General features: G+C 51.4%; 3 protein-coding genes across 3 annotated transcripts; all 3 read right to left on the bottom strand.

Moving 5' to 3' along the window:
- Positions 1 to 4,564: 4,564 nt before the first annotated feature.
- On the bottom strand, positions 4,565 to 6,075 carry ENH_00066970 (hemolysin, putative; the record flags this gene model as incomplete). The annotated part of the gene is made up of 3 exons (XM_013582299.1): positions 4,565 to 4,977; positions 5,065 to 5,172; positions 5,523 to 6,075. 3 exons carry the CDS (start codon positions 6,073 to 6,075, stop codon positions 4,565 to 4,567), a joined length of 1,074 nt encoding a protein of 357 aa, XP_013437753.1.
- Positions 6,076 to 7,543: 1,468 nt separating this feature from the next.
- On the bottom strand, positions 7,544 to 19,312 carry ENH_00066960 (bromodomain-containing protein, putative; the record flags this gene model as incomplete). The annotated part of the gene is made up of 17 exons (XM_013582298.1): positions 7,544 to 7,957; positions 8,211 to 8,744; positions 9,141 to 9,233; positions 9,428 to 9,580; positions 9,772 to 9,885; positions 10,099 to 10,480; positions 10,704 to 11,537; positions 12,061 to 12,113; positions 12,651 to 12,808; positions 13,063 to 13,153; positions 13,400 to 13,766; positions 14,162 to 14,342; positions 14,544 to 14,715; positions 15,226 to 15,525; positions 15,697 to 16,204; positions 16,456 to 18,460; positions 18,727 to 19,312. 17 exons carry the CDS (start codon positions 19,310 to 19,312, stop codon positions 7,544 to 7,546), a joined length of 6,945 nt encoding a protein of 2,314 aa, XP_013437752.1.
- Positions 19,313 to 21,103: 1,791 nt separating this feature from the next.
- On the bottom strand, positions 21,104 to 25,278 carry ENH_00066950 (hypothetical protein, conserved; the record flags this gene model as incomplete). The annotated part of the gene is made up of 6 exons (XM_013582297.1): positions 21,104 to 21,223; positions 21,410 to 21,465; positions 22,323 to 23,140; positions 23,639 to 23,747; positions 23,867 to 24,260; positions 24,475 to 25,278. The coding sequence occupies 6 exons, from the start codon at positions 25,276 to 25,278 to the stop codon at positions 21,104 to 21,106; spliced, it is 2,301 nt and encodes a 766-aa protein (XP_013437751.1).
- Positions 25,279 to 25,743: the final 465 nt, after the last annotated feature.

The raw sequence follows: 25,743 nt of genomic DNA, 5'->3' as shown, positions 1-25,743 counted from the left end.
CGATTACAAATTGGCAAGGAATAGACGTGACTCAGTCGAATCTTCTCCAATTACTTGCCCTTGATAAGGAGCGCATCACGATGAATGGTCTTGTGGGCTCGGGGCTTCGAGTGGGCGCTCTCCCCACCTCACTACGACGCCCAGCTGGTCAAGCTTTCGTTTGATTCTGTCTTGCAAATGCTCTGTTTAACAAGTGCGTATACTTAGTTTGTTTGCGTCCCTGGGGGAAATCGAGCATTCCACTAGTTGCAGGATGACCATCGCATGTCTCGTACACACTGCGCCGCTCAGTGGATCAAACAGGTTGGCTTGGTGTTTCCACTGGGAAATACAGCTTTGTGAGGTATATCAGTTACATTCCGCTTCAAAAAATTATCAATAAGCGTATGATGTAATGAGTTCATTCGCGCCACCAGCCATTTATGTAGGCCTACTGGGGAGCTCTCACCTGCGGTCACGCGGGACGCCCAAAAAGCGTGAACTCAGGCGTCGCTGTCGCATCTACACGATCCAGTTGCAAATCATGCACGGGGATAAGGTTTCATTAATGCTTGAGTCTCAGTACGCTGCGTTTATACGGCCGAGGCACATACATGAAGAAAGGCACGTGCTAGCAAGGTAGCCGGGGTCCCAACGGAATGCGTTGCTGCAGTGCTAGGCACCACAACGGAGCTTGAACTCCGCTTTTGAAAGGCGAATTTAAGCATATTTAGGGCATATGAGGAAAACAAGCCATTATAATTTGGGGAAAAGAGCTCTGATGAGCTCTTCTCTCCAAATTACAACTGATCCGTGCAGGATCAGTTGTATGGCGAGAATTCGGGGAAGGCAGATGCCCTGTTTCAGTCGGTTGAGCTGCATCAACATTTTTGGAACGTTCGAATGCGGATGTATCTTACTATCTCATACAGGCTAATGTCAAGAAACAAACCCGGGACCAGGCAGGCGCAGCTGGTGTGCGGACTGCGCAGTCTGATTGAGCATATCACTCCCAACAGCGCCTCAATGGAAGAAATTCAAAATGGTTTCCTCAAATTAAGGAGGACTAGTCTCAGTTTGTCTTCAATTTGCAATTTGCAGAACTCCTGGCGCTTGTGCATAACATGCGGGCACGTCAGACAGCCATGCAGCGATGGAGTTCGGAATTGAACTAGAGCGTCTTACCTTCACCGCAACGCTTCCAAAGAGCCACAGGCTGTGACAATCAGAACACAGAAAAAGCATCACATTATGGAGGGAAAAACCAAACAATCGTGCTTTGAGCCACAATTTCCCCTGTTTGTTCTGTGAACTGCCGAACTTAACTCCCAGCGTAGCGGTCGGCCGCCGGAACTAGCTACAGACAGCGCAATGTGCACGTATCCAGCCCAGTTTTGAGTAAAAAGAGCTCAATTTTACGTGAATTAAAATAAAAAGCTTTAACATACATTTACAGAGAACTTTTTCCGCGAGCCTCACAGTTGATCGCACGGAAGTGCACTGCACAATCGGCAATACAGTGGGTTTTGAAACTGTTGCGATTGAACAATTTAATACAGCTAATGTTGAATGTAATTATCTTTCTTCTGAATTGTTCTTACGGGGGCGATGTCGAAGTTGAGTAGGGTCCCAGGGAGCAAGCGTTCGAGGTGGAGGCCCGGCACACAAAGTAATCGCACCCTCCCAACAGGCGGCCCGCTTTCTAGTGTCTTGCGATGTTCCGCGCCTTTTGGAGCTCCCCAAGTTTACGCTTGTCATCTCCTGTCGGCAGTTACTTCCCTTCGTTTTTTACTAAGGCGGGCCCTTGTTGCGCTGGAGCTTACAGGCCGCTTAGCCTGCACGCATAACCTCCTATATCAGATGCCACATGTCAAATTTAGCTACCACCCTATAAGCTGAAGTAGAGGCGCTCTTTAAAAGCTTGGACCGTGGCTTCTTACCACGAGTAGACTCTTGAGCAGCCTCGTGCGGGGAGAGGAGGACTAGTTTCTCACGGGCTCTACACGGGCTCGAGCTCGGCGTTCCTTTTGTACATGAGGGGTTGTGAATGCTGCCCCTTAGTGGGTGAAACTATGACAGTATGCAGCTTGAATGCGGCGCTGTGTTGTGAAGGTAATCAAAGGCATTACTCTGATTGTAGGAGCTAATTCTGGTGAACCTTTGCCTGCCGTGGGCACCTACGCAACGCAATTCAAAGTAACAAATGACTCATTTTTACTTAAACTGCGCGTTGTACTGCCTCACTGGGACGCACTGTAGTTAGAATTTGGATTGGTGTGATACTTGCCCGCACCTAATTTCACCTTGCATTCTTTCCAATCAGCATTCGGCAGCAATTTTAGACAGGAAAAGATAGCTACTCTGATAACAGTACAATTCCTGGCTAACGAATTCCATTCCCATCGACTCAACTTGGCTGCAATCTATACGGAGAACTGAACTCCCGTGTAACCTCCCACAATGTGAGCATTGGTGGAGGAAGCCCTACTGCATCATGATATTGTCTGGCGAAAATGAAGCGTTCGGATGGTTGCTTGTTATTGTCTTTGAGTGCACGGAAAAAGAATACAGCTTAGTCAAAAAACTTCCGTAAACGGCCAGCACGACGGTAGGTCACGAGGCTGAGGAAAAAGACCAATAGTTATCTGAGTTGAGTGCGGAGCTCGCGTAAGGTGGAAGCTACCTACAGTATCAAAGAGAAGTGGAATACTCACAGCGGTAACTCAAGGCTTCTGTGAATAGCAAGATACAGCTGCGTTCAAGCTTTCGTGAATTCTGACTTCGCCTGCTCCTGCTAGGTTTGCTAAAACTCTATGAGAAATAGCATGCTTGAGTGCGGGACGTCAACTGGGGAAATAAAAAAGCAGAGCTTCGGCTACAAAGCTTTCGAGCGACCAAACATATGATTTGGGAATCTCAACAAACTGTCACCAGAGGGGCACCAGAGAGGATCGACCTAGAAGATGTACAGTCATACATATATGAACCCTGTATTCCAGAAGACCGTGCGCAAAACAGCCCACTGGGAAGCATGCAGGACGTAAGCTCACGCTCTCACTCTCCTTACAGAAATGTTACCTTCTGCGAACACCTTAAAAGGAAAAGAAGCACACGGTACTCAACGCCCACGCAGTTAAAGGCTCACCGTGTTCAGAGTCCTGCCGACGACGAATATCCCTTATCCACACGACTGCATAGAAGCAGATATGCCTGGATTTCGGCAGTAATCTCTAAAGCCTACTGGAATTTGTATCAGCTCACCATCGCGTCCACCAGACAGCCTGCTGAACAGTGTTCAAAACAGGCACGAATCGTTCAAGTTCGCATCCTGCCGTTGCCTGTGGCGAACTCATGGGGACGGAGAACAGAAGACCGCGCCTAGTCGCCATAAGGAGCAATAGTATAGGTATATATGTATATATACCATAGGGAGCAATTGTATGCTTGGAGCCTGTGAGCTACCGCAGTCGGTCGCGAACCAAGGCATCACCTAACGGCCTGCTTTTCTCTTTCGCTGTTTGGCCATTACGCCAGCTGCTGGTTTCGGAGGTGCTGCCTACAATTTACAACATGCCTCTGAGCAAGAGTCTACTCGTCCAAACAAGCATCGCTCCAACGACTGTTCGCAGCAGACCCTCGCTATCCAGTCGCCTAATCTAGAAATGGATACTGCGTTGCTATCACTACCATGCAGCTATGATGTAATTTACCAGATAAGATGAACAGTATTACACATTGATGCAAGATTCGTATTCTGCTACTAGTCTCCTCCGCCGTAGAGACAAAAATGCAACATCATACCAGCACAACGGGAATGGAAACCATGAACCCGAAGTCGCAAGCCCTAAGCTCCAAACCGAAGTAGCGGCCACGCGCTGTGTCCCCTTGTTGCTGCCTGGGTGCAGTGCGTCGAACCACCGTAAGCATGTAAACTAGTTCAGGCAAATAAACAGTGTTGCCTGTGCCCCCTTATTTCCGCTACAGACATGCCTCGAGAATCAGCAAATAATAATGACGTCACTACTAGCGGAAGCAACGCTCCCACCAAAATCCTAGTGCAGGTCCACTGTCTGCCACTGCTACATAGTACCCACAGCAGCAGCGTAACATGAAAAGCAGCTATACAAGAAGCAACAATAACCGAAACCGTCGGAACAATAGGAATGATGAAGTGAGCGTTTTACTTGCGGACGCCAGGTGTTTAGTTACCTGGAGCCTCCAGAGAAGGGAGGACCTCTCACTTCCGCCAATGAAAGTAAAATATAACGAAAAGACTAGTAAAACTGCGCTGATGCGTTAATTCTTGTTGCCGGCTCATCCTAATGCTCTGTAGTGATTATGCAGGCAAATTCTGGAGTGATGCAAAAATAAAAATACACCCAATTCGGCAATAAAAATACATTAACAGAAGGCTCAATCAGCGCAGCTATCCGCATGCATGCAAGCAAGTTTTGAGTGCATCGACAGCCCTCCACTTCTACGCCTCCCTAGCGGTGAGCGCATGCATATTATATATATATATATACACGCACTAAAATAAGCATGCATGTATGCACTTTTGCATGCATCCATGCGTCCGCATCCCTCAACTGCTACTGCTCTTCATACTGCTTTCAGCTCTGCTGATGACTTCGTAATTAAGCCACAGCGTGAGCACGAAACTGATGCAGCAGAACAGATGAAAGAGCTCATGGAAACCGAAGAGAGATGGGAAGGGATCTGGCCACTGGTGTCCATACACCAGAGCGCCTATAATATAAAAAAGAGCAAGAAATATAACCAGGCTGAATTCCTTAAGGGTTAAGACTGAGATGTAAACCCTTAGGAAGCATGCATGCAGTAAACCTATCAATATATATGTTAAGGCCCGGCGCTGGCGAGCTCCTGATGACAAATTGCCGAACAGGATGGTCCAAAAGCCTGAAATAATGAACACGGAAGGATCAACCGTACTCCTAGTTAAGAAACTCGCCACAAATGTGGGGGCAGCACAAGCCACTGTGGAAAACAAAAAAAGCTCAGCGACCTCAATGAAAAGAAAACGAAGACTAAATCGTGCAGAAATGTACTTGTGCACAGACTTACCGTAGAGTGTTGCAAGGCCCTGTACAGACAGGAGCAGCACAGAGGGCCAAAAGTCCAGCAGCAAGAGAGGAATGGGAGTTGTGCAACTGCTGATAACCACAAAGATACCTGAAACAAACACAAAGTCCTAAATTCTACGCCATAGCCGGAAACTCTCGCGGGCACACGGTGTATAAAATGAAAAATACAATGGGCTAAACATAAACAGGAAGCAAAGAGAACAACTAGGAAAGGAACACAACAGCACAACAGACTAAGCAGGAAACAACAACACGGCACAACCTCTTTGAACGAAATGCTGAGCAAGATAAAAATGACCACTATATGCAAAAGCTAGAAAAGAAATGTTTCCAACCGACCTAGCTACAAGCTGGGGGCAGACTAATCGACCAGAAAACCCAGCAAACGTAAAGAATAAAAACGAGCAGACCTAAATGTAAATACAGTTGAATTCTTACCTGCATGATCCAGTTTAACAAAAAGAGAGCTCCACTGGGGACCAAAGCTTCCGCTGTGCAGCAGCGCGCTTGCGGCAAAATTCGCGAGGAACGAAAGGCAACTGACAGCAGCAGCAACGAAACTAAGGAGGCTCCTACAAGCGTTCAGCAGCAACAGCGTCCAAATAGGGGCCAGAAACAGAAGCATCAAGTGGATCTTGCCCCGCAACTTCGGACGCACAAGCACGACCACCTCCCCATCCCCCGATCTTGCTGTTGCTGCTGCTGTGGAAGCAGGACGTGCTTCACGAACATCTGTGGATGATATGGACCTATACTTGACAGGCTTAGGGCTCTTCGCAGCACAGGCTGCTACAGGGGAGCCTGCAGAGGACGTGGACGCCCCTGAAGTGTCCGAAACAGAGCCCGCGTGAGACAACCGCCGCTTAGGGCCCAGTGAGGGCCCGCCGACAGGATCGACGGGGGCGATTTCAGCCGCAGTCGGGCCTCCAATGGGGCTACTGGGGGTCTGCTTAGCAATAGCCCCGTCAGTTAGGCCTGTGGGAGGAGCCATTACAGCGTGGGTCTTCTTGTTCTTTCACTGTTCCTATGCTTGCTTGCCTGGCCTTGTCTGGCTGTGCAGGGGTGTGCAGTGTGATACGCTCAACAACGCCTAGCGTCCCGATTTTCGAAGTTTACCTTATATGTTTCCTCTCTGCAACAAACAGGTGGCATTTACAAGTGTGCTCCTCTTGCTGCCGCAGCCCCGAAGAGGTCATAAGGGCGCCAGCTGTTGCAAGTGCAGCTGCAAGGAAAAGAGCGAAAGCCCCAGAAGCTGCAACAATGGCAACAAGAGGCCTCGGGAACAGGAAAGCAAACGCCGGGAGCCCCCCGTAGAAGGGGGAGAGAGATAACCACAGAATGATGTACACACCAAACACGACAGTCCACACCAAGCCAACCACAGCGCGGCAGCGCCACGCAGACAGCATGGCAAAAAGGTTAAAGGGAGCCTATTTCGTCAGGCCTATATAAGCCCCAAATGAAGAATTAACCGAAGTACTGGGAACAGGCAGTTCGCTTAGCAACCTCAAACACTCACTGACACATGCTGTGTGCCGTCGTTGAGTGTGAGAGTTCGGGGACTTCACGGGGACTGTTTTGTTTTGCTTTAGCAGATAATTATAAAAAATGTGATCCTATGATCCTAAATGCATTCACAGGACACAGAAGCGACAGAAAGCTGGCAAAGCCACAGGCTGTGCCGACAGTTCGTCTTCCTTAGTTTCAGTGGCAGCAACTGAAGGAGAAGCTCTCATGATACTAGAAAGCTAACAGCGAGACCAATTGGTTATTTAATATTGTTAAAAGTTTATTGAGTACTTTAGTTCAATTAAATGTAAATCAAACGAACCATCTATTGACACCCCCGCGCGGTGAAAGCGCGGAACGTAACCAGATTCTTTGGAGGCTTCCTGCACTCAAAATTACCCATATAGGGATAATTCCAATTCTCTGAAGAACCCCATATCATATAATACCTATAAATGAATACGTTTGCTGCTAAAATCGTCGTCCTATTACAGATTTGCAGTGACCGTCCCTCGATTTGGAGCCGCTGTCTTGACCGAGCCCTTCTCAGTCAGCTCCAGTTTGACTGCTCTGGATATAAGGCGAACCTGTTGAACTGATCTGAACTGATAGTGTTGAATGATATTCCTAAACGACGCGAGAAATGCCGGGCAAAAGTTACTGTGGGTTGCTCCCTATGCAGCTACATTTGCAATTCCTGTTTCCCCTCATGTGTTTACCTTCTCGTCCATGCCTACGTGCATTTTTCCTGGGCCCCGCTTTGGGTCTGTCCCTATTCCTCCAATTTTCTGCTGCCCTTTCTACTACTAATCTTTCCGTTGCTATGCTATCAGTGTCTCTCATGAGCGCGAATGCACAGTTACTCCACTTCATCTTGAAAAAAAAGAGCCATGAAGTAACGCTGCCGCGGTAATGTCTGCAGCAGCACCACGCTGCGGTGTCTGCACACTTCAGTCTTCATCCATTCCAAACCCTTGAAGCTGCTGCTGCTGGTACTGCTGCTGGTACTGCTGTCGCCGCTGGTATGGATACTGCTGATACTGCGACTGCTGATGCTGCAGCACAGAGTAGGAGCTCTGCGCAATTGCTGCTTCGTACTCCGCAATTTCCGGTTGGTCCGCTAGGCGCTGCATAGCTAGCTGCTGCAGTTGCAAGGCTCTGTCTCTAAGCCATGCGGAAGGGGAGCCTGGCGGATTGAAGAGGAAGCAGTTAGATACGATCAAGTCTATGTCCTCCTTAAATGATGACAGGGAATGGTACTGACGCTCTCTGCATTTACTCAAGATCCGACGTAAGAACATCGGTCGTTTTACCACTGTAGAGTAGCCAGGCGCCACACGGTCGTCCACGCGACTAACAAAAGGCTGCACACAAACCCAAACCCCAAACCCTGTCACCGTATAAAGAACCACTTGATCAGGAGCCCTTGACCCTCCTAAAGACGGCAAAGGTGGAAGAGTGGCGGGGCCAGCTACGCGAGCCCCATCAGGACACAGCGAATACAGTTTACGGCTCAGCAACAAGTAAAGCAAATGCACAGTTAAAGCACCAGGCGCGCCCAGAAAAACCTGGTATTCAGTGCTTTTCTCCGGAGTTTGCGGCTTAACCTTTGCACACCTTGAACGTTTGCTGCTGCAGCAGCAGATTCACGACCCTTGCAAATGAGACATTGAGAGCATCAATAGGGTGCTGTGCCGCCGCTGCTGCAGCTGCTCTCTCTGCTGCTGCTTGTCTCCTGCTGTTGCCTCTCCTGCGACCGCTTAGAGACCGGCTAGACCTTGACAGCGCGCTCTTCGGATGTCTGTTCAGCTCTAAATCATTGTCAGAGTAAAGTTCATCGCCATCTGCGCTGTCAAAAGAATCCCCATCTGCTGCTGCTCCTCCAGAAGCAGCGAAGCCCTCTTCTTCCTCTCCTTCCCCTTCGCTGCTGTCACTACTGTAAGCGCCAGCACCTCCAGCAACAGCAGAGGCAGCAGCAGCAGCACCGCGCCCTCGCCTTGTGCTGCTGCTGCACAGCGAGCCTTCCATGCCCAGCTCTGCTGCAACACTCAAATCTATGTCGCTGTCTGCTGTTCGCCTCTTTTTCCGCTTTCCAACCATCTCACCCAACGTTGACCCCAAACGTTTGGGGCCACGGTATAACGGACAATTCTGAAAGACACAAGTCATAAATTCTAAAGCCCTACGCACAAGCCCTCATCAAATGCGTGCAGGCGAGGTCACCTGCCACCACACAGTACCTAATTGCAAGAACACGTTGACAAGTGTGGAGTTGGCTCAGTCTCTTGATCTCTTCAATACAACCGCCTTAACGCCTGAATCCGAAGTTCTATAGTCTACTACACACCAAAGTTTAAGTTATCGCGGAAGCTCCCTTATCCTTTGAAAACTTCCAGTCCAAATTCTTAGATCCCCTATCAGTTCTTTAAATCAGGCATATTCTCCCAATCCAACAGCTCTACCTTGGAAGGAGTAGAGTATCAGACTTCTCTTCTGAGCTGTGAAACCCGAGTCCCAAACCCTACATCGTAAGCTATGATCACGTACCACGTTTGAGGCGATGTGTCCGGGCCGTCCACAAGCTCTGCAGATTCGCTTGCCTGCAAGGGCCTCCTTTGAGTGGACGGCACTCATTTGGCGCTGAGAGGGGGACACGTACTTAAATCTTGACGTTTGAAGTTTAAGCATCAAAACATGATTCTGTAGTTATCACGCAGCGGTGGCGAGAAGTGCGGATCTTCAGCTCAGCTCTTGCGTTTATCCTCTACCCGATTAGCCTTCTACCCATGTGTCTAGTACCTCCGGCACCCTGGAGGACTACTTTTCGACCCTACCTGTCGTTTCTTGGCCAGTCTTTGGTCTCTCCATGCTAAGAAGGCCTTAATATTTTCAGCACCATAAATCAATATGCACCTATCTGAAGCAAAGGTGTCCCCTACTTGCTGCCTCCTCTTTCGGGTCCATCGAAGGCAGGGGACAGCCCGCACCTGCAACAAAAACAAAGCCCAAATCAACTTTTACAGTTTGAAGGTGCAAAGCAGAGGCTTTTGGTATACTGAATGGAATGCACAAAGTAGTGACTGAGAATGTGATGAAGAAGAAACTACCGGAAGCTCAGGCAACAGCGGCAACCGATGCGGAAGAGTTCATAAATCGGCATTTAGAGTTCCAGGTTTACTGTTGCTTCAGCCCGCAGTTGCTCCTCCTGTGTCATTGGCCGCTGGCTCCGGGCCTCCTGGCGGTCTCTCAGGACCTGAAGTTCTCTCATTTCAAGTTCCGTCTCATCTGCTTGCTGCAGCAAAGCAAGACATTTTAACCCCACCCCCTGAACCCTAGACACCAGGGCCCTCTGCATTCTTTACACACTCTACCTCACAAAGAAACAAGCCGGGCTGTTTGGACGTGTGCTTGTGTTGCTGCTGCCGTACAGCTGTGAACCCCACTTGCCAAACTATCGCCCGCGTTTAGTCAGCTTCAGCTAATGGGTGTAGGGAGTGGCTTTCACCTCATGGTCAGATTCCTCACAGCCAGCAAAAAGAGCGTCTGCAACATCCTCCCCTGCTGTGCCGTGCTTCTGCCCGGCTGCTGCCGCTGCTGCTGCACTCCCCACTGCAGCTCCTGTCCCCGCTGCTGCCGTTGCCACTGTGCCTGCATTCACTTGCTGCTGCGGCTGCTGCTGGGGTGTGACTGGCTGCATGTCATCGTCTGTGTCTGTTACATTGGGCTCATCCGCTCTTAACGCCGCCTGCTGCTTTCTTAATATGCTGCTGAGCTTTGCTTCGTACTCTTCTGCAGGTAGTCGAACACCAGCGCCGCGACCCTTGCTGCCCCCATCTTCAGCCCCAAATCCATCTCGGTACTGACGCACAAGGGCTACTTGATCCCACCTATGTAGTAACGAATAATAAACAATAGGTATACAAAACTGTCATTTCTCTTGATGAAATCCATCATTTTGGTGCGAATGCTGCTAATGCATCACCTGCTGTCACTAAAGATCCCGTTGTATTCCTTCTGCCACTCCTGCTACCTTCACTCTGGCTACTCTTTTTGTTGCTGCTATTCCTCCTGCTCGTTCTGCTGCAGCGACAGCTTCTCCAGTAGAAGTACCTGGGCAGGGTCCTGATGACCGCATCACTTAGCCCGTACTGCAGTAGCCTCGCTCTAAGTTCCATCATGCCGAGCTTGCGCAAGTCATCAACTGTACCTGCAATGCCTCCTGCTGCATGCCTCCTAAGCTGCTGCTGCACTGCAAGTGGGTTGCTGCTGTTGCTGCTGCGACTCCTGCTTCCACGCTTCAGCAGCGCAACTCCCTCACCCCGCCCGCATGAGGGATCCCCAAACCCCGTTAGCAGGAACTGAGCTGAGCCCTTGTTCTGCAGCACCTCTTTGCATTCTTTGGTGGTCTGCCAAGGGACCGACAAAAGAAGCTCCTCAATAAATCGAATTAATGGAGAATATCGACGGCCTGCGCAGCTGTTGCTCAGCTGCAGTAGCAGCTGCTGCAATTGCTTCTGCTCGGCAGCAGCAGCAGCAGCAGCACCGTCACTGAGAATCCCGAGAGCCTCCCGACGCTGCTGCTGCTGTTGTTGCAGCTGCCGGAGCCTCCTACGTGCGGTCAACGCTGCTTGCTGCTGCTGACGCTCCTCTGCCTCGACATAGGCACATGCGCTGCTGAGCCCCTCGGGACTGGTGAGGGATACAATCCCAACTGCTCTGAGTCTATACCAAGCTGCATGGGCTGTTTCTAATGAGCAGACTGTCTCTGGTGATATAATAGATATAATGGACGCCTCAGGAAGCATCGGCAGGCGGTGAGGGGCAATGGGGCTCAGCTGCTTCAGCAACTGAGCCACCTCCTTCTCTATCACAGGGGGACAAAAGCGGGCTTTGATGCATTCTTTCACGCGCTTCATTTCCGTAATCCCGGTATCATTAACGTACCTGAATGAACAGACAAATATACACTTAACGCTTGTACTGTACATGCATAAACATTTATAGTACCTTTCATGCTCTGCAGGGGTTAGTGCTACACTACGTTGCGCCTTATTCTGCGCATTGTAATGCATGCCACTGCCCAAAGTGTCCAAAGTACAACACTGGCGAATTGCACGGAGACAACATGAGCAGCATGCGAACAAAGTAACTAGTTTGTGTATCTAATTTGCTTTGTTGTCTTTTGGCCTGTGGTGGATTAGGAATTATAGGTGAAGCATACAAGAAAAGAATGAGGCAGACGAATCATGCAGGGAGAAAAGATAATGAAAAAAGCGAGCAATGAAACTGGCAAACAGGTAATCATTGCTGAGGGCAAGATGGGAACAAAATAAGAATTTTTGCAGAGACCAACCGTCCGAAAATGCAAAAGCAAACATTCAAAAAGGTGGGCAAAGGGGCGAAGGCAGAAACGCAAGCAGAAGAGCGACCGTGACAATGAAGCCAAGATGCCGTGATGTTTATATACCTCAGTGCCCACGCCTTTGACTGCAGCTTCCTCTCATCCAACAACTTCTTTGACTGCGGAGCCGGGACCTCCACTTTGGGCTGGAGCTGCCCCACGGTGTATATACAACAGTTCTCAGCGCTACCCAGCAGGGTTGCCCTACTGTTGCTGCTGCCGCTGCTGAAGCATGTAGGGTATGCGGCGATCGCTTGAGGAGAAAAAACCATGGGACGCAAGTAGTGCTGCGCCAGCACAAGCAACAGTAACAGCAGCAGAAGGGCGCCAGAAAGACCCTTCAAAGAGACAGCTTGCATTGCATTTGTGGTGCTTGCAGACCAGATGCAGCAGTTAACCGAATTTCACAAAATTAAGCAGACGCACCACACATCCATAAAACATTTTGACTGGAAGACAGCTACAAAGGATGAAGTCTCAGCAACCGGAAAGTATTTCGCAACAGAAGCTGCTGGTGCTGCTGGTGTAGGCAGTTGCTCCACCTCTCCGTAACCCTGCCATCTGCGTGCTTGCCCTTTTACTTCAGTATGCTTCTGCGAGTCTTATTGTGCCGTTGGAAGTGTTGTTGATTGTAGTGTGTGTACGCCTGAGCTTACTTTCCATCCCTCCTTAACTTTTCTGCGAATTAACAGAAAGTCTCCTCGGCGAGGGTCGTTGAAGCGACCCTCAGGGCCCAGAGGCTGCTGGGGGTGTTGAGGGTGAGGGAAGACAAGGGCACTGAACAGTGGGCAGTCAACTACGGCTTGGCCTTCACCTGAGCAGCACACGTACCACACAGGAGCAACAACAGTAACAGCGCTAATAGTCGTCTTGGCTGCGAGAAAGGCCATGAGGAGAGACAGCGGGGGAAGAGTGACGGAACGGCCGCCACAGCAAGCACGGAATGAAGTGCTAGAGCAGTTATGGGAGGGCTCGCTGACAAAGCAGCAGAAACGCGCCACAGCAGCAGAAGCAACGGCAGCAACAACAGCCGTGCTAGCAGTACCAGCTCTAGCAGCTGCTACCTACCGGGTTCAAGGGGCACGTCTATCCCAAACAAACTGGGCGCCTTTTCGTTTTGCTCCACCAGCCGTAAACCTCCAAAAGTACCCATGGAGCCCTACCGAAAGAGCAAGAGCAGGTACTGCAACAATCGTGAGACCAAGTAATTACCTAGGAGCTGTGAGCTCCAAGCACACAATGTGTCTAGTGCAGAGTCATTGCCAACAGCTAACTCGGATTTGTCGGAACAGCAGCCACCGCAGCAAAAACAAAAAAACCCATGCCCATCCCAGCTTTCCAAAACAACGGCAGCAGCACCAACGGCAGCAACGCTGCCATTAGCAGCAGCAGCAGCATGCTTTACCTGCAACCTCTCTTCCTCTGCTCTAATCCTGTCTTGTTGATTGCTGGGATTCGCACTGCCGGCTGCAGTCTGCTGCTGGTGTTGCTGCTGCAGCGGCCTAACATAGCGTGTGATTCGAAGAGCCATGCCTGGGTTGTTGATAATTACCGGCTGCTGCTCTGTGTGCTCCAGCAGCACAAAGGGACAGTCATCACTTAAGCTTAAATCTTTGGGAGCATAAAAACAGAAAGAGGGGTGGGGGCCCCCGCCGCCGCCGCTTCCAGGATGTCCTCCACCACCGCTGCTGGGTGCCCCCTCGTAGTCCTCCACAGAAATGTAGTTGGAGCCTTCTGGGGAGCGACGTAGCACTTCACTGCTTAAAGGGGGCCTGAATTTTCACCATAAGTGATGATGAATAATCCAACAACTTAATTTTTCTGTTCTTACTCTTTTGGATAGCATCGACAACGGTGGCGCTGAAGTTCATGTGCTTTCCATTTTTGTCTTACTGGCATGCTGTACATTTAGTAATTAGGCATTTGCATTTGTTAAAAATGAAGTGAAAACCATGTGAGCAGAAATAAACAACATCAGCATCAGCAGTAACGAGAAAAACGAGTGCAGACAGATGTGCCTGATAGCCGAAATGCGAGACAGAGCAGGCTCCGTGGGAGGCAAGTGAACAGACAGGAAAATGAAAAGGCGAAAGACGTCATAACCCAAACCACAACCGCCATCACCATCGGCACTACCGGAACTTCCGTGACCAGATGAATCGCTCACAGTACAACCCAAGGCCTCTCTGCTGCAGCTGCTCCTCTCTTCCTATTACTTGCACTTGCAAAACTTGACCGCAGATCTGGGCGATGGAAGCGCAGCATCGCCACTCGCGCCCGCCTTCCCGCCACAGGTGACGCTCCATACAGCTGCAGCGCAGCCTTCACGTGCAGCAACGGAGCACCTCCTGCAGCAACAGCAGTTGCAAGAATGAGGGGAATGCAAGTACGGAGAATGCCTCTCGCAAGGTGCAGTGCGAAGAGTAACCTAGCGTACACAACACCACAAAAAAGAAGATACAGGAGCAGCACCCCCAGCAACAGGAACAACGAAAACACCACCGAGGACGGAATCAAGCAGCAGCAGCAGCTGCCATGTGGCTCCGCACCCCTCGCTGTTTGTCCCTGTTCTCTCTGATGAATTTGTCTCTTTTCAAAATCCAAATCGAAAGAGACATTGAGCTGCTGCAGCAGCTCTGCGTGGCGGCCTCCACCGAACTCTGCTGCTGTCAACAAAAATTCTTGTAAAGGAGTCCTCATGCGATATTCACGACTTAATTCCTGCAGCAAAAAACAGACCATGTAGCTAAGCATGTCATGTACTGATTCGATAATTAATTAGTGTTTACTGAACTCTTTTCACTAAGTCTTCCATTCACCAATCCCTTCCTGATTAACTAATAAGTAAACCGTTGACTCATCGTTCAATAATGCACGCTGTGCACTCTGTCTACACCACGATATACGGAATTGTGACGTCTACTTCAAGTGCATTCGCTTCGTGTTGCTTCTGCTTCTGTCGCTGCACTTGATGCAGGCTTTGAGCTGTGCAGCCATTCCCCGAACAGCAAGAGCAAAAAATGACGGGAGGAACAGCCGAGCGAGCATCATCAGTGGAGTAATCGCAGCATTAATCTACGAGCTGCAGCACCTACACCACTAGATGCAGCAACAAAAGCAGCAGAGGCACGAATAGTTGCTCTAGCGGTTGTGGCAGGGGCAACAACAGTACGGGTGTGAACAGGTACACCAGCAACTGTGTCGGCAGCTGCAGAAGCAATAGCAGCTTACTTCAGCAGCAGCAAGCGCCCTTAGCTCATAAGCACTTTTCCCCTGCTTGACAAGTTCAATTCGTCTTTGTTTGTCAATTTTCAGTACTTCTTGTTTAGCGCGCCTCCTCATCTTTTGCAGTTGCGCCCGACTAGGACCTGCAGCTGCTCCACCTGATTCGGCTACTGCTACTGTTGCAACTCCAGCTGCTGTATCGCTACCTAAGCCAGAAGAGGTCCCAACACCTTTCGACAAGCCTGCTCCGCCTCCTGCAGCGCCCAGGGGAGTACCGGCCAGCTCCTCTCCCTCCTCCGCACCCAGCTGCAATGACAGCAGCAGAAGGGGCAATAGCGACGCTAGCGGACGAAAAGATATATGCTTCCACTCTACAATTCCGCTCAAAGTGCTGCCTACTCAAAATGTAGGTGGAAAGCCAGTGATCAAAAAAATATACGCTGTAAGCCCTGAAACCTCAATACCACCCCAACATACCTCCATGGATGCGGCCATTGCCGCAGAGCTGTCATTAAGGTCCAAAAAGAAACAGCTCAGTAGACGCTGTCGCCGCTGTAGCAGTCGCTGCTGCTGTCGCCTCGCTGCCCAAACACTTCCCCACTGGAATACTAGCCTGCTGCTGTGGCTGTCGCTTCTAATTACAGCAATACTGCCGCTGCTGTTGAAACTGGCATGCTCTTTCGTTCTGTCGCTACTTTTTTCATCCTGCAGTGCGAAGCTTCGCCCGCGCCAGTGCGCCACATCAGCCACCTGCAGCTGTTGCACCTGGCTCTGCGGCTCCTGCTGTTGTTGTGCTCTTGCTGCATAAGAACTGAAGGGGGGAGCAACCACGCCAATACGGGAAACTGGGGGGGTGGCAAGCAGCAGCAACAAAAAACGTACGCTTTGCTGTCTATGTAGCAGCGCCTGCGCCTCCCCAAAGTGAAGCGAAATCTGCTGTTGTTGCTGTTGGTGCTGATGCATGTGCTGCAGTCCGGTCCTGTGGCTGGAGTACAACACACAAAACGCAAAACGGTGAGGCAAAATTATATACTGGGAGCATCTGCGGAAAAATAAGCACCAGCAGCAAACGTTGCCAGGGGAGCTGCCGCTCAACAACGCAATCAGGTACAGCAGCAACAGCTAACTTAATGCCAATCTTAGCAGTAGCAACGCCGCTACAGCAAACATTCACAAGACAACAGGGCTGGAACAGGTAACGCCGTATAGTACGTTTAAGGGATTAAGTAGGCGCACTGAACAGCAACACTAGCGCTTCTCTCAAGCTCAGTCAACAAATCTCTTCTGCTTGCTGCTGCTTCTTCTGCTGCATGCACGGCGACAGCAGCAGCAGCTGCTGCTGCTGCTCTTTCTCGGCGCCTCTCTTGATCATGCGCTTTGCCCTGCTGGCCTGCCTCTCCATCAGCAGCCGATACACCTGGTATCATTGAAGTTGTTGCGGTATCACTCTCTCTCCACGCCAGCGCAGCAAAGCTTTGGGCAAACATGAAGCTGCTGCTGCCCGGCAGCTCACCCCACAGGACGCTCTGCACAAATGCGTTTTCTGCAGTAGCTGCTGCTGCTCCTGCAGTTCCTGCTTCTGTTCCTTCATCTGCTGCGGCGGCCCCTGATGAAGCTCTGGAAGCCGTCGTACCACCCGATGCTACCGCCTGCATGGCCTCTCGTGCTGCTGCTGGTCCTTCACCAGATGTCCCCAGATGCGACCGCATGCTCTGAAGATGTTGCTGCGGCTGTTGCTCTGGATGGCGCCCAGCAGCAGCGCCAGAAGCGTGGGGATCATCTACTTCCGCATCATCGAATTCAAACTCCTGGTCCAGATCTCCAGCAGCATGTTGCACAGAGGGCTGACCCTGCTGCTGCAGCTGCCCTGCAGAGCGGCGTCTTGCGTTGCCATAAGCTTCTCTTTGTGCAGAATCTGCTTCAGTCGCTGTTGCTGGTGTTACTGGTGTTGCTGCTGCAGGGGCTGCTGCAGCTGCGGGGGGCTCAGGGCTGTCTGGCAATGCAAAGAACGCAACGTCATCCACTTCATTTGCTGCTGTTTCTGCTCTTGCATCTGCTTCTGCTGCATCTGCCGCTGCAGCATCCGCAGCAACACTGTTGAGAGCATCTTCAAGCGCATTGTCTAGTTCCCAGTCGTCCTCGTTGTCGCCAACCTCAGCACTCTGCAGTGCAGATGCATTTACTGCTGGTGGTTGTCCTGTTGACGCCGTGGTGTCCCCTTGCTCCTCCGCGTTCATGATACGCGCTGCGTCTGCCGCCCTTTCGCTTGTGCCCGACATACTCGCGCCTGCTTTAGCAGCAATAGCTTCTTTTGCAGCCGCTGCGGCTGCGTCAGCCGTAGCGGCTGCAAAGGAAGCTGTTGCTTCAGACGATTCGCCTTCCACAGCACTAGCAGCGGCAGTTGCAGTGCTTATGCAAGGTGTCTCCTGTGTGTCACTTTCGGCTTCTTCATAGCCTACGGGACGGTTGTCAAGGTAACAGAAGGAGCAACAGCAGCTGCTGCTGCCGCAACCCTTGCCTCGCTTGGTGCCCCCTGGCAGCAGGCAGCAACAAAACTGTATGCCTAATGAACCCAATGTAAACCCCGATTGCGGCCGCTGTCGCTGCCATGGGTTGTGAGGAAAGAGATCTTCAGGGTTCATTAGCATGGCGGCACAAAGCCACTTGCTGTTGCTGCTGGTGGTGCTTCTGCTGGGCTGCTGCTGCTGTTTGGAGTGCTGTTGCTGCCGCAGTAGCAGCTCAGCTTCGACGGCCGATGACTGCTGCAGCAGCGCCCGAAGGCAGACAGCTAGCTGTAGCAGCAGCCTGGGAATTTGCCGCTGCATATGAGGGGGTAGTAACAGCAGCAGGCGCATGCTGTCAACAATTTCTGGGGGAAGCTGCTGATGCTGGTGCTGTATTACTGACCCCCTCACCAACTGCCAGAAAGGAAGAGAACTGTTGTCACTCTCCCTTCTCCCGCTGCTCCTGGGCTGCTCCTGGAGCAACCAGCTGCACTCCGACATCCACAAGATATCATCGCAGTTTGTGCTGCTGTTCAATGAGCCATCCCCTGGAGGCACGCGGATGTTGCTCTGCAAGAGACGAATGGGAACCTGCTGCTGTTGCGGCAGCCACTGCTGCGGCCCGGCTGTTGCCTTCGTTGCTGCTGCTCCTGCTGCTGCTGAATTGCCTGACATTGTAAGGCTGCTCACGGTCGGAAAAAGCAAAGGCAAGACAGATCCAACAACGGACAAGCAATCTGCGTCACAGCAAGCGAGCAAACCCTAAGCAATATACACTAGGCCTAAAGCGGTTGACAGTAAAGAGTCAGCGGTAATCCCTGAAGCCGAAATCGCCGTTGCTTCAGGCTGGCTACCACTAGGATACATAATGGCACTAAGGGATTAAGTCAAGAAGACTCAGGCAAAAAAGTCACGATTCTACTTCACTGAATCAGATTCCGAGCTTTATGCCGTTCATAGGCTACGGTTCAGGGCCTTAGCAATTAGGGCTTCCGCTTCCTACCATCAGGTAGCTGGACACTGAGTTGACAGTCTGGGGAGCAAGACAAGAAGAATTTTGCTGGCGTTTCATCTGTCCAGTTGCAGCGTCCCCCTCTGAAAAGCAGCACCTGTTTTTGCTGCTTCTGGTGCCTTCTGAGAACTGCTGCTGCCTGGATAGCGTCTTTGCTGCTGCTGTTACTGGCGCCTTCACCGCTTGGTCCTACTTCCCCTACGTGCTGTGAAGAACCTGCATCGTTGCTCGCCTCTGTTGTTGACTTAGCCGCTTCCACGCAGCTATATCTGGCACAGCTGCTGCTCCAAATTGACGCCTGATTAAGCGTCCTCACACGACAGATATTGGGCGAGGGTTCCGTCTTGGTGAAGCCGCTTCGTTTTGCAGCTTCTGTTGCCGCCGCAGCAGCAGCTACTGCTGCGGCTTCTGGGCATTCTTCCGGATATAGATATTCCAACAAATAACGGGTTTCACTGCAGTTTGGACCAATACCCCTCCTGCCGCCGCCACTGGTGGTGCTGCTGCTGCTGCATGAGTCAGCAGCGGGGGCCTTCGGGGCGCCCATCCCACTGGTCCTGAGGGGCTGAGTGAGCATTGGCCACTCCGCTGCTGCCTCGAATGCTAGCTGCGCACGCTTTCATGCTGTTGCTGCTCATGCTGCTGCTGCTGCTGCTGGAGGTGTTTCCGTGCTGGACTCTGGTCTTGCATTGGGGAAAGCCGCCTAGAAAACTGCATGACACGGACGCTCAGTAGCCCCAGCAGATAAAGTGACGCTCGCGAAGGCGAAGCCCGAGGTCTAAACTCCCTAATCTTGAACTTTGAACTGTAAGAGCTGCTTTTGGGCTGCCAGGGCTTCGTTCGCGTCCCCCTTTGCACCCTGAACAGATGGTACGAGGATGCTGGTGCAACACCTGGAGCTAAAAAAACGCGGATGGAATTACTGCTACTGTGGCAGCTGCTGCAGCTGCTGTTGCTGCGGACTTCACTGGGGCCCCAAGGGCTCCCTGAAACCCCTCAAACGCCTGCGGAGGGCCATTCACTTCCCATATTTGAGTACATCGTTGAATCAACCCCTAAAATAATCTGAAGCCTCAGGTTTGGATTATACAACTGAAGTGTCAGGGTCTAGGGTTCGTGGAGGGCTTGAAGGCTCATCGCTGTTTTGGTTCCATGCGCAGTGTCTACAGGGTAATGGCTCAGTGGTAGAGGCGGAAAGAACACATGATCTCTTGAATGAAATCAGTCAACTTTGCTTGCGAAATTTTTGAAACCGATTATTCAGGCGAGCCCGTGTCCTCCGTGCAGACGTTTTGGAACGCTCAGCCGGGCTTTACTTCTCTGCCATCTTGCAGTTTTGGGGCATATCGACTTTGCCTGTTCTGGATTTAATGCGACTATTCATGATTCAGGGTTAACACATGGGATAGTCAGTATCATGGCTTGAACGTAGGCTCGGATTCGTGATCTGTGCGTACGTCTTCGGTTTACGGATCGTCGGTTTCGGTTCCTGCGTGTAGCTCAAGGCGGAAGGAATAGGATTTCTTAACTCTCGGTTTAAATTCAGCGTCTATGAATAAGACATCTATTGGTTTATATCTGTAATATAATGCTCAAGACCTTCATTATCCGTGGAACGTATGAGCAGCGGTCTTCGTGCGTGTCCTTCCTCTGTTTCTCCTGCTTCTTCTCCGCTTTCTGCTGCTCTATGTCACTTTCCCACTGACGTGGGCCAACAATCCTGGCTGCTTGCGACACGTTTCGCTGTGCTTCACCGTACGAAGACACGAACTCGAAGAAACCACTCATGGGCATTCTAGTTAAGCTACCTTCCCCCAAACCCGAACTGGAGGCGCTGTTTCTGTACTCTTTCACAAGAACACTGTGCTCCCCAATATATAGTTTAGGGGCCAAACGAAAGGCAGAGAAAAAAAGGTACAAATAAACCTCATGAGGAAAGCGGAAACTACACCGAGTGCTGTGGACAAGTGTCTGCACGCTTGGCCGTTTATACTTCCAGTGTAAAGGCAGCTCGATTCAGTGCCTTTCTTACATCTAACTACCATTTCTCTTTCCAAACCAAAAAAGGAACATGCTCCGCGGTTCGTGAGCTCATCATCTGGAATAAATCGCTTGCATGTGGTTCCATGCATTTTCGGAGCGCAAACAGTCCTCGCACCCTCCAGCGATTTCCTGTTCCCTATCGCTGTACTTGTTACCCTTTCGCTCTAGGTGCTGGTGCTTCTGCTGCTAGTGCGGTTGCTGCTGCCGCTGTGGCTTAGCGGCAGAGCTCCAAATTTTGCTATTTTGCTCTGGATGGTCGCACGTGGACTATGTTAGTGTAGGCTGCGTCATTTAAACTGGACGAAAGTAAGTCATACTGGGCAGATTAAATTGTTTTGGGTACTTGTTCCTCTGCTACCTCTGTCGGCAGTGCACAAAACGTCTCCGTGCCCGACACCCAGCAACAGCCCAAATGAGCCTCTCTGAGCAACAGGCCATATACCCCCTGTACAATACAAGCACCAGAATACGAGTCTTGGGTCTGGAGATTTTGTAATGAGCGGCTGCATACGCATGGAGTGCACACACACTTAAGCATAGCAGACACAGCAACAGCAGCAGCAATACGAAAAATATCAGCGACAGCAATATTAACAACGGCAGCAGAAACGGGAGTAGGGAAACAACCTACGTCATCGCTGGTGTACCCAACAAGCGAGCCATCGGACGCGAGAGCGTAAGGCCAGCCTGAAGGCACAAAAGACAGAAAATGCACCTCTACGCATATATTGGACCAACACCAAACACTAGGCCATACATCGTGGGAAGCCTTGGGCACAGGCCAGCGTGTGCCTACCAACTACTCAAAATCTCCCAAGCCGCTACATGCCCACGTACTTGACCGTAAACCCAGAAATTTGAGCCATTTAGCCTACACACCCGCTGCGAACTGTGCCTTCCCTATTCGAAGGGTTTGCAAGGGCTTAGATCTGAAGAGAGAGTAGACTCTCAACCACCCCGCGCAGTCGATGCACAAAAAGCAAAAGTCTAGACGGCTGCAGTTTAGGGCCAAGATGCGAGACCGCTGACGGTAACGAATCTGAATCCACACAATTCGCACACCGTAGAGCTTTGAACCCAAAGTCTAAGCATTAAACCATAAGGCGAGTGAGCAGCTTCTGGTAGTTTCAAACTTGGCACCACCGGCAGCCTCTAAAACCAAGCTCTTTAGACTGTACACAGCCGGCGTTTAACCCTTGAAGAGCGTAGCATCATGCTGAAAGACATAAGCCCTGACATCCAGTGACTGACGAAAGATTTCCTGAGGCATGGCTCTGGTGGTTTGATGTTCCCGTCATTGGTGGCATCGTCAGCGCAGAGGTGAGAATGCTGCAGCACCTGCCGCTGCTGCTGCAGCAGCAACGAACAGAAGCGAAAAAAAGCCTCAGCTAGCCGAAACGCCAGGGGGTTTCTCTCAAGAAGAAAGAAAGCGTAGCAGGCGTCTCTTTCTGGAAAGCGGTCGCCTTGGTGCTGATGCTTGCCTTCGCCATTTTGGTTCTGCTGCTGGTCGCCTGCCTGATCCTGCTGCTTCTGTTCCAAGCTACTGCCGCTGCAGCCAAGAGTACAGTTCCCCCTTAAGGCATGAAGTGGCTCGTCCTCTGCAGCAGCAGAGCCGTTGGATCCGGTCGGCCCTGTTCGCTTCGCCGCCCTTGCTGCTGCCGCTGCTGTAGTTGCTGAAACCGCGGCGGAGTCCGCTGAGGCAGCAGCCGCAACCGCCGCTGTTTCTTGATTCTTGTTACTATTCCCCCCTGAGACGCTCCTGATTATTCGTTGAATGAGGCTTTTGTTTCCGCCTTTCATGTTGGAGTTACAACTTTGATTCGTTAAATCAGCTTTTTGTAAACAACGTAAAAAAAGAGCAGGCAGAGCTTGCAGCGGAGAATTTGCCGTTGATGCTGCCGCTGATCCTGCTGCTACTGGTGATTTGGATGTGTCGCAACTATCACGAAGCTGTGAGCAACCCCCATCAGCCGACGCAGAAGGACCGGCTTGCCTCCTCAGAAGACGGGAGCCGGAGCCCGAGCAGGATGCAGCCGCGGACGGCTGCTGTTGCTGTTGCTGCTGGTCTGTGCCTTTGTAGTTCATGCAAGTGCCTGCGCAGCAGGCAAAAGCTGCTGCTGCTGCGTCTGGTGCAGGTGTTGCCGTTGCAGCTGTTCTACAACTGCTCCCCAAGCCTAGAGCTCGGGCCCTGGAGGCGTAGTAGTCGAAGAAGGAGAGACGGAGGTCGAAAACGGAAATTGATTTGTCATCAGAAACAAGTAAAAAGAAGTATGACAAAAAACAAGCGTGGTGCATGCGGCGTGGCGCCATCTGTTGGTGCACCAAATACTCATCCATGTAACTCCGGCGAGCAGCGCACCAGCTGAAGCAGCAGCAACAGAAGCGGCACGTCAGAAGAATAGCAAACAGAGCTGATTTTACCACACTCGAAATCTGTACGTTACGGGGTCTGCCAAGCGAGTGAATTAGTGGCAATCTAGGAACTAGGCAGCCACAGGCGGCCGCTAATGGTTTTTGATTACCCCTGGCTCTCCTCGACAAGCCTCGAAGCTCCTCGAGCGTCCACCACAGAAAGCCAACGAGGTTCCCCAGCAGCTTCACTGCTGCAGCAACTGCATCAGCCGCAGCAACAGCAACAGCAGCAGCAACTCATCCATACAGTCAACTCATCTAGGCCAGCTGCGCCGTGTGAATCCGAATTCGTTAGAGGCAAGCATCAGATGCCTGTACACTTGGCAGCCTGCAGGCAGCCCTGCACCCCAATTTATTGTCTAAACAAACGAAAGACGAGCATTGTGCGCCAGAAAGATGAGACATACAGCAACAGCAGCACGCGGGGATCCGGCTGCGGTGTACGTACAGCACAAAGTCGCCATTAAAGTCCAGGGCAATTAAATTTGAGGCCTCAACACTCCGCCATAATTTACAGAAGTAAGTGGTCTCGTAACGCTCGTACATGTCTCCCTCCCCTGAAAATAAGCCCTAAATCGTAAAGCCTTGACTCGAAGTTTTGCAGCATTTACTCAAATCTATGTAGCCTGAGGTATATGGGTTGCGTAATGCCCCGCAGGGTGCCAAGGGGTCTTACTTATGTCCATTATGCAGGCGGCGCCAGTGCCAAGTAGGCATGTGCTGTGACTTCTGGGTATCTTCTGCTGTTGCTGCTGCTGCTGAGGATCCAGTGAACAGACACCTGCAGCGAGAGCCTGCGCCCAGGCTTTCTGCTGCAACCTTTTGTGGTCTGTGAGGGTCGCACTTGTTGCTGAAGAGGCCACCCACTCTGGCTGATACAACTTATGCAGTATGATGCTCGCGAGGGCCCTGCTGCAGTGTCTATATAGCAGCAGCAGTTGGCCCGATTCCCGACAACGGCGCAGCATGCGCATGCTGATTGTCACAGAGTTGAAGGCACTCCGACATGCAAACAGCGATAGCTGCTCACTGCCCATACATCGCAGCGACGGCAACTTCCACTGCACCAGCTGCACACAGCAAACACAGCAACGAACATGCATAAGCTGCAAGCCGTAAGCTACGACACTGGACGGGCTGTCACTGGTCCCTCCAGAAATCCCTGTGACGCGCTGCAATGCCTGCGACCATTTAGCTGCCGCGAAGTCAGCAGTAGCGAGCTGGCTACATAGGCGTGCGCTTCGAGCTAGCTGCCATTAGTCATCCGTCGCCTTTAAGGCTTACATCAGACGCTCCAACGACAGCCGTGAGATATGATGTATCTGTCCAGCATATGGCCACGCCGTCGTCGCTGTAGGCCTGGGGGAGGAGAACCTCACCCCTCATTGGTCCTTCCTTCTGCCGTGACTCCAGCTCTTGGTGCTGTTGATCCTGCTGCTGCTGCCGCTGATCCTGCTGCATTGTGGGCCAGTAGAAGAGGGAAAGACGCCCTAGTAAGGTCCCAGCTGCAACTCCAACTCTTTTGTCAACATTTAGGCAGACGAAAGGGTCCCCCAGCAAGCAAGGCAGCAAAAGCTGCTGCCGCGAGCCCCGCCTCATATTGAAGTTACGATTTTTCATGCTCCCGCTTCTAGACCCAGAAAATATCATATTGACAACGCGCGAAAGCCCTATGCCCTCTCTTCTGGGCGCTCTAGCCTCTGCAGCCAGCATTAACTCTGAGTCCATCTTGCTGCTGTGCCTTGCTACTGTATGTACTGCTGTATTTGGTGAAAGAGAAGACTGTGAGTAAGGGGTGTTCATGCTGCTGCCCTTATGGCAGGAAGTGGAGCTAATGCCGTGTACGCCACTGTTGTTGTCGACGTTGCTACTTCTGCTGCTGGCGTCTGCGTCGGTTGGTGCAACGGGAAAAGCCGCAGCGGCGTCGTCACCGGTAGGCTGCCGAGGAGCTGTGGGTGCCGAACGTGGCAACAGGATTTCGTCTTTAAGATCTAGATTAGTGGAGTAGATGTGCTGCGTAGGCGGTGGGTTTGGGGCTTCCGCCGCAGCAGGATAGGAAAGCACCCCTCCATGGTCAGATACGAGCATCCCTTCGTTCTCTGGCTGCTGCGGCTGCAGCTGCTGCAGCGGCGGCTTTGGTGGTGGAAGCCTCTGCTGCCGCTGATGGTGGTGGAAGTCCTACTTTTTGCTCCACATTATACGCGGCTATGTGCTGCAGCCCGCAGCCACCAAGGGTCGCATGCATAAAGCCAGAGCAGCATGGGAGGAAATCCCGCCGAAACGAACCATATGCAAGAGATGTACAACGCGTCTGAGAAGAGCTCTCTTCTGTGTATTTCAACGACACGCGCAGAGGAAAGTGCGGTTTCGACATGTGAATCATGCACGCTTCTGGTTTAAATATTCCGCTAGAATCATAAACCGCGTGTTTTCCACATCTTTTCTCTGCATGTATTCCCTGTACTGCGGGCCAGTCGTCCGCGCCTTCAGAGGTTGGCAGCCCACATCCGATATTAATTTTGCGTCCACTTTCATTAGTTTGAAGGACAAGCA

This window comes from Eimeria necatrix, genomic scaffold, assembly GCF_000499385.1.
Source record: "Eimeria necatrix Houghton genomic scaffold, Enh_scaff61, whole genome shotgun sequence".
NCBI lineage: Eukaryota > Apicomplexa > Conoidasida > Eucoccidiorida > Eimeriidae > Eimeria > Eimeria necatrix.
The sequence above is the reverse complement of the archived record's forward strand: the minus strand, read 5'-3'. Positions and strand labels throughout refer to the sequence as shown.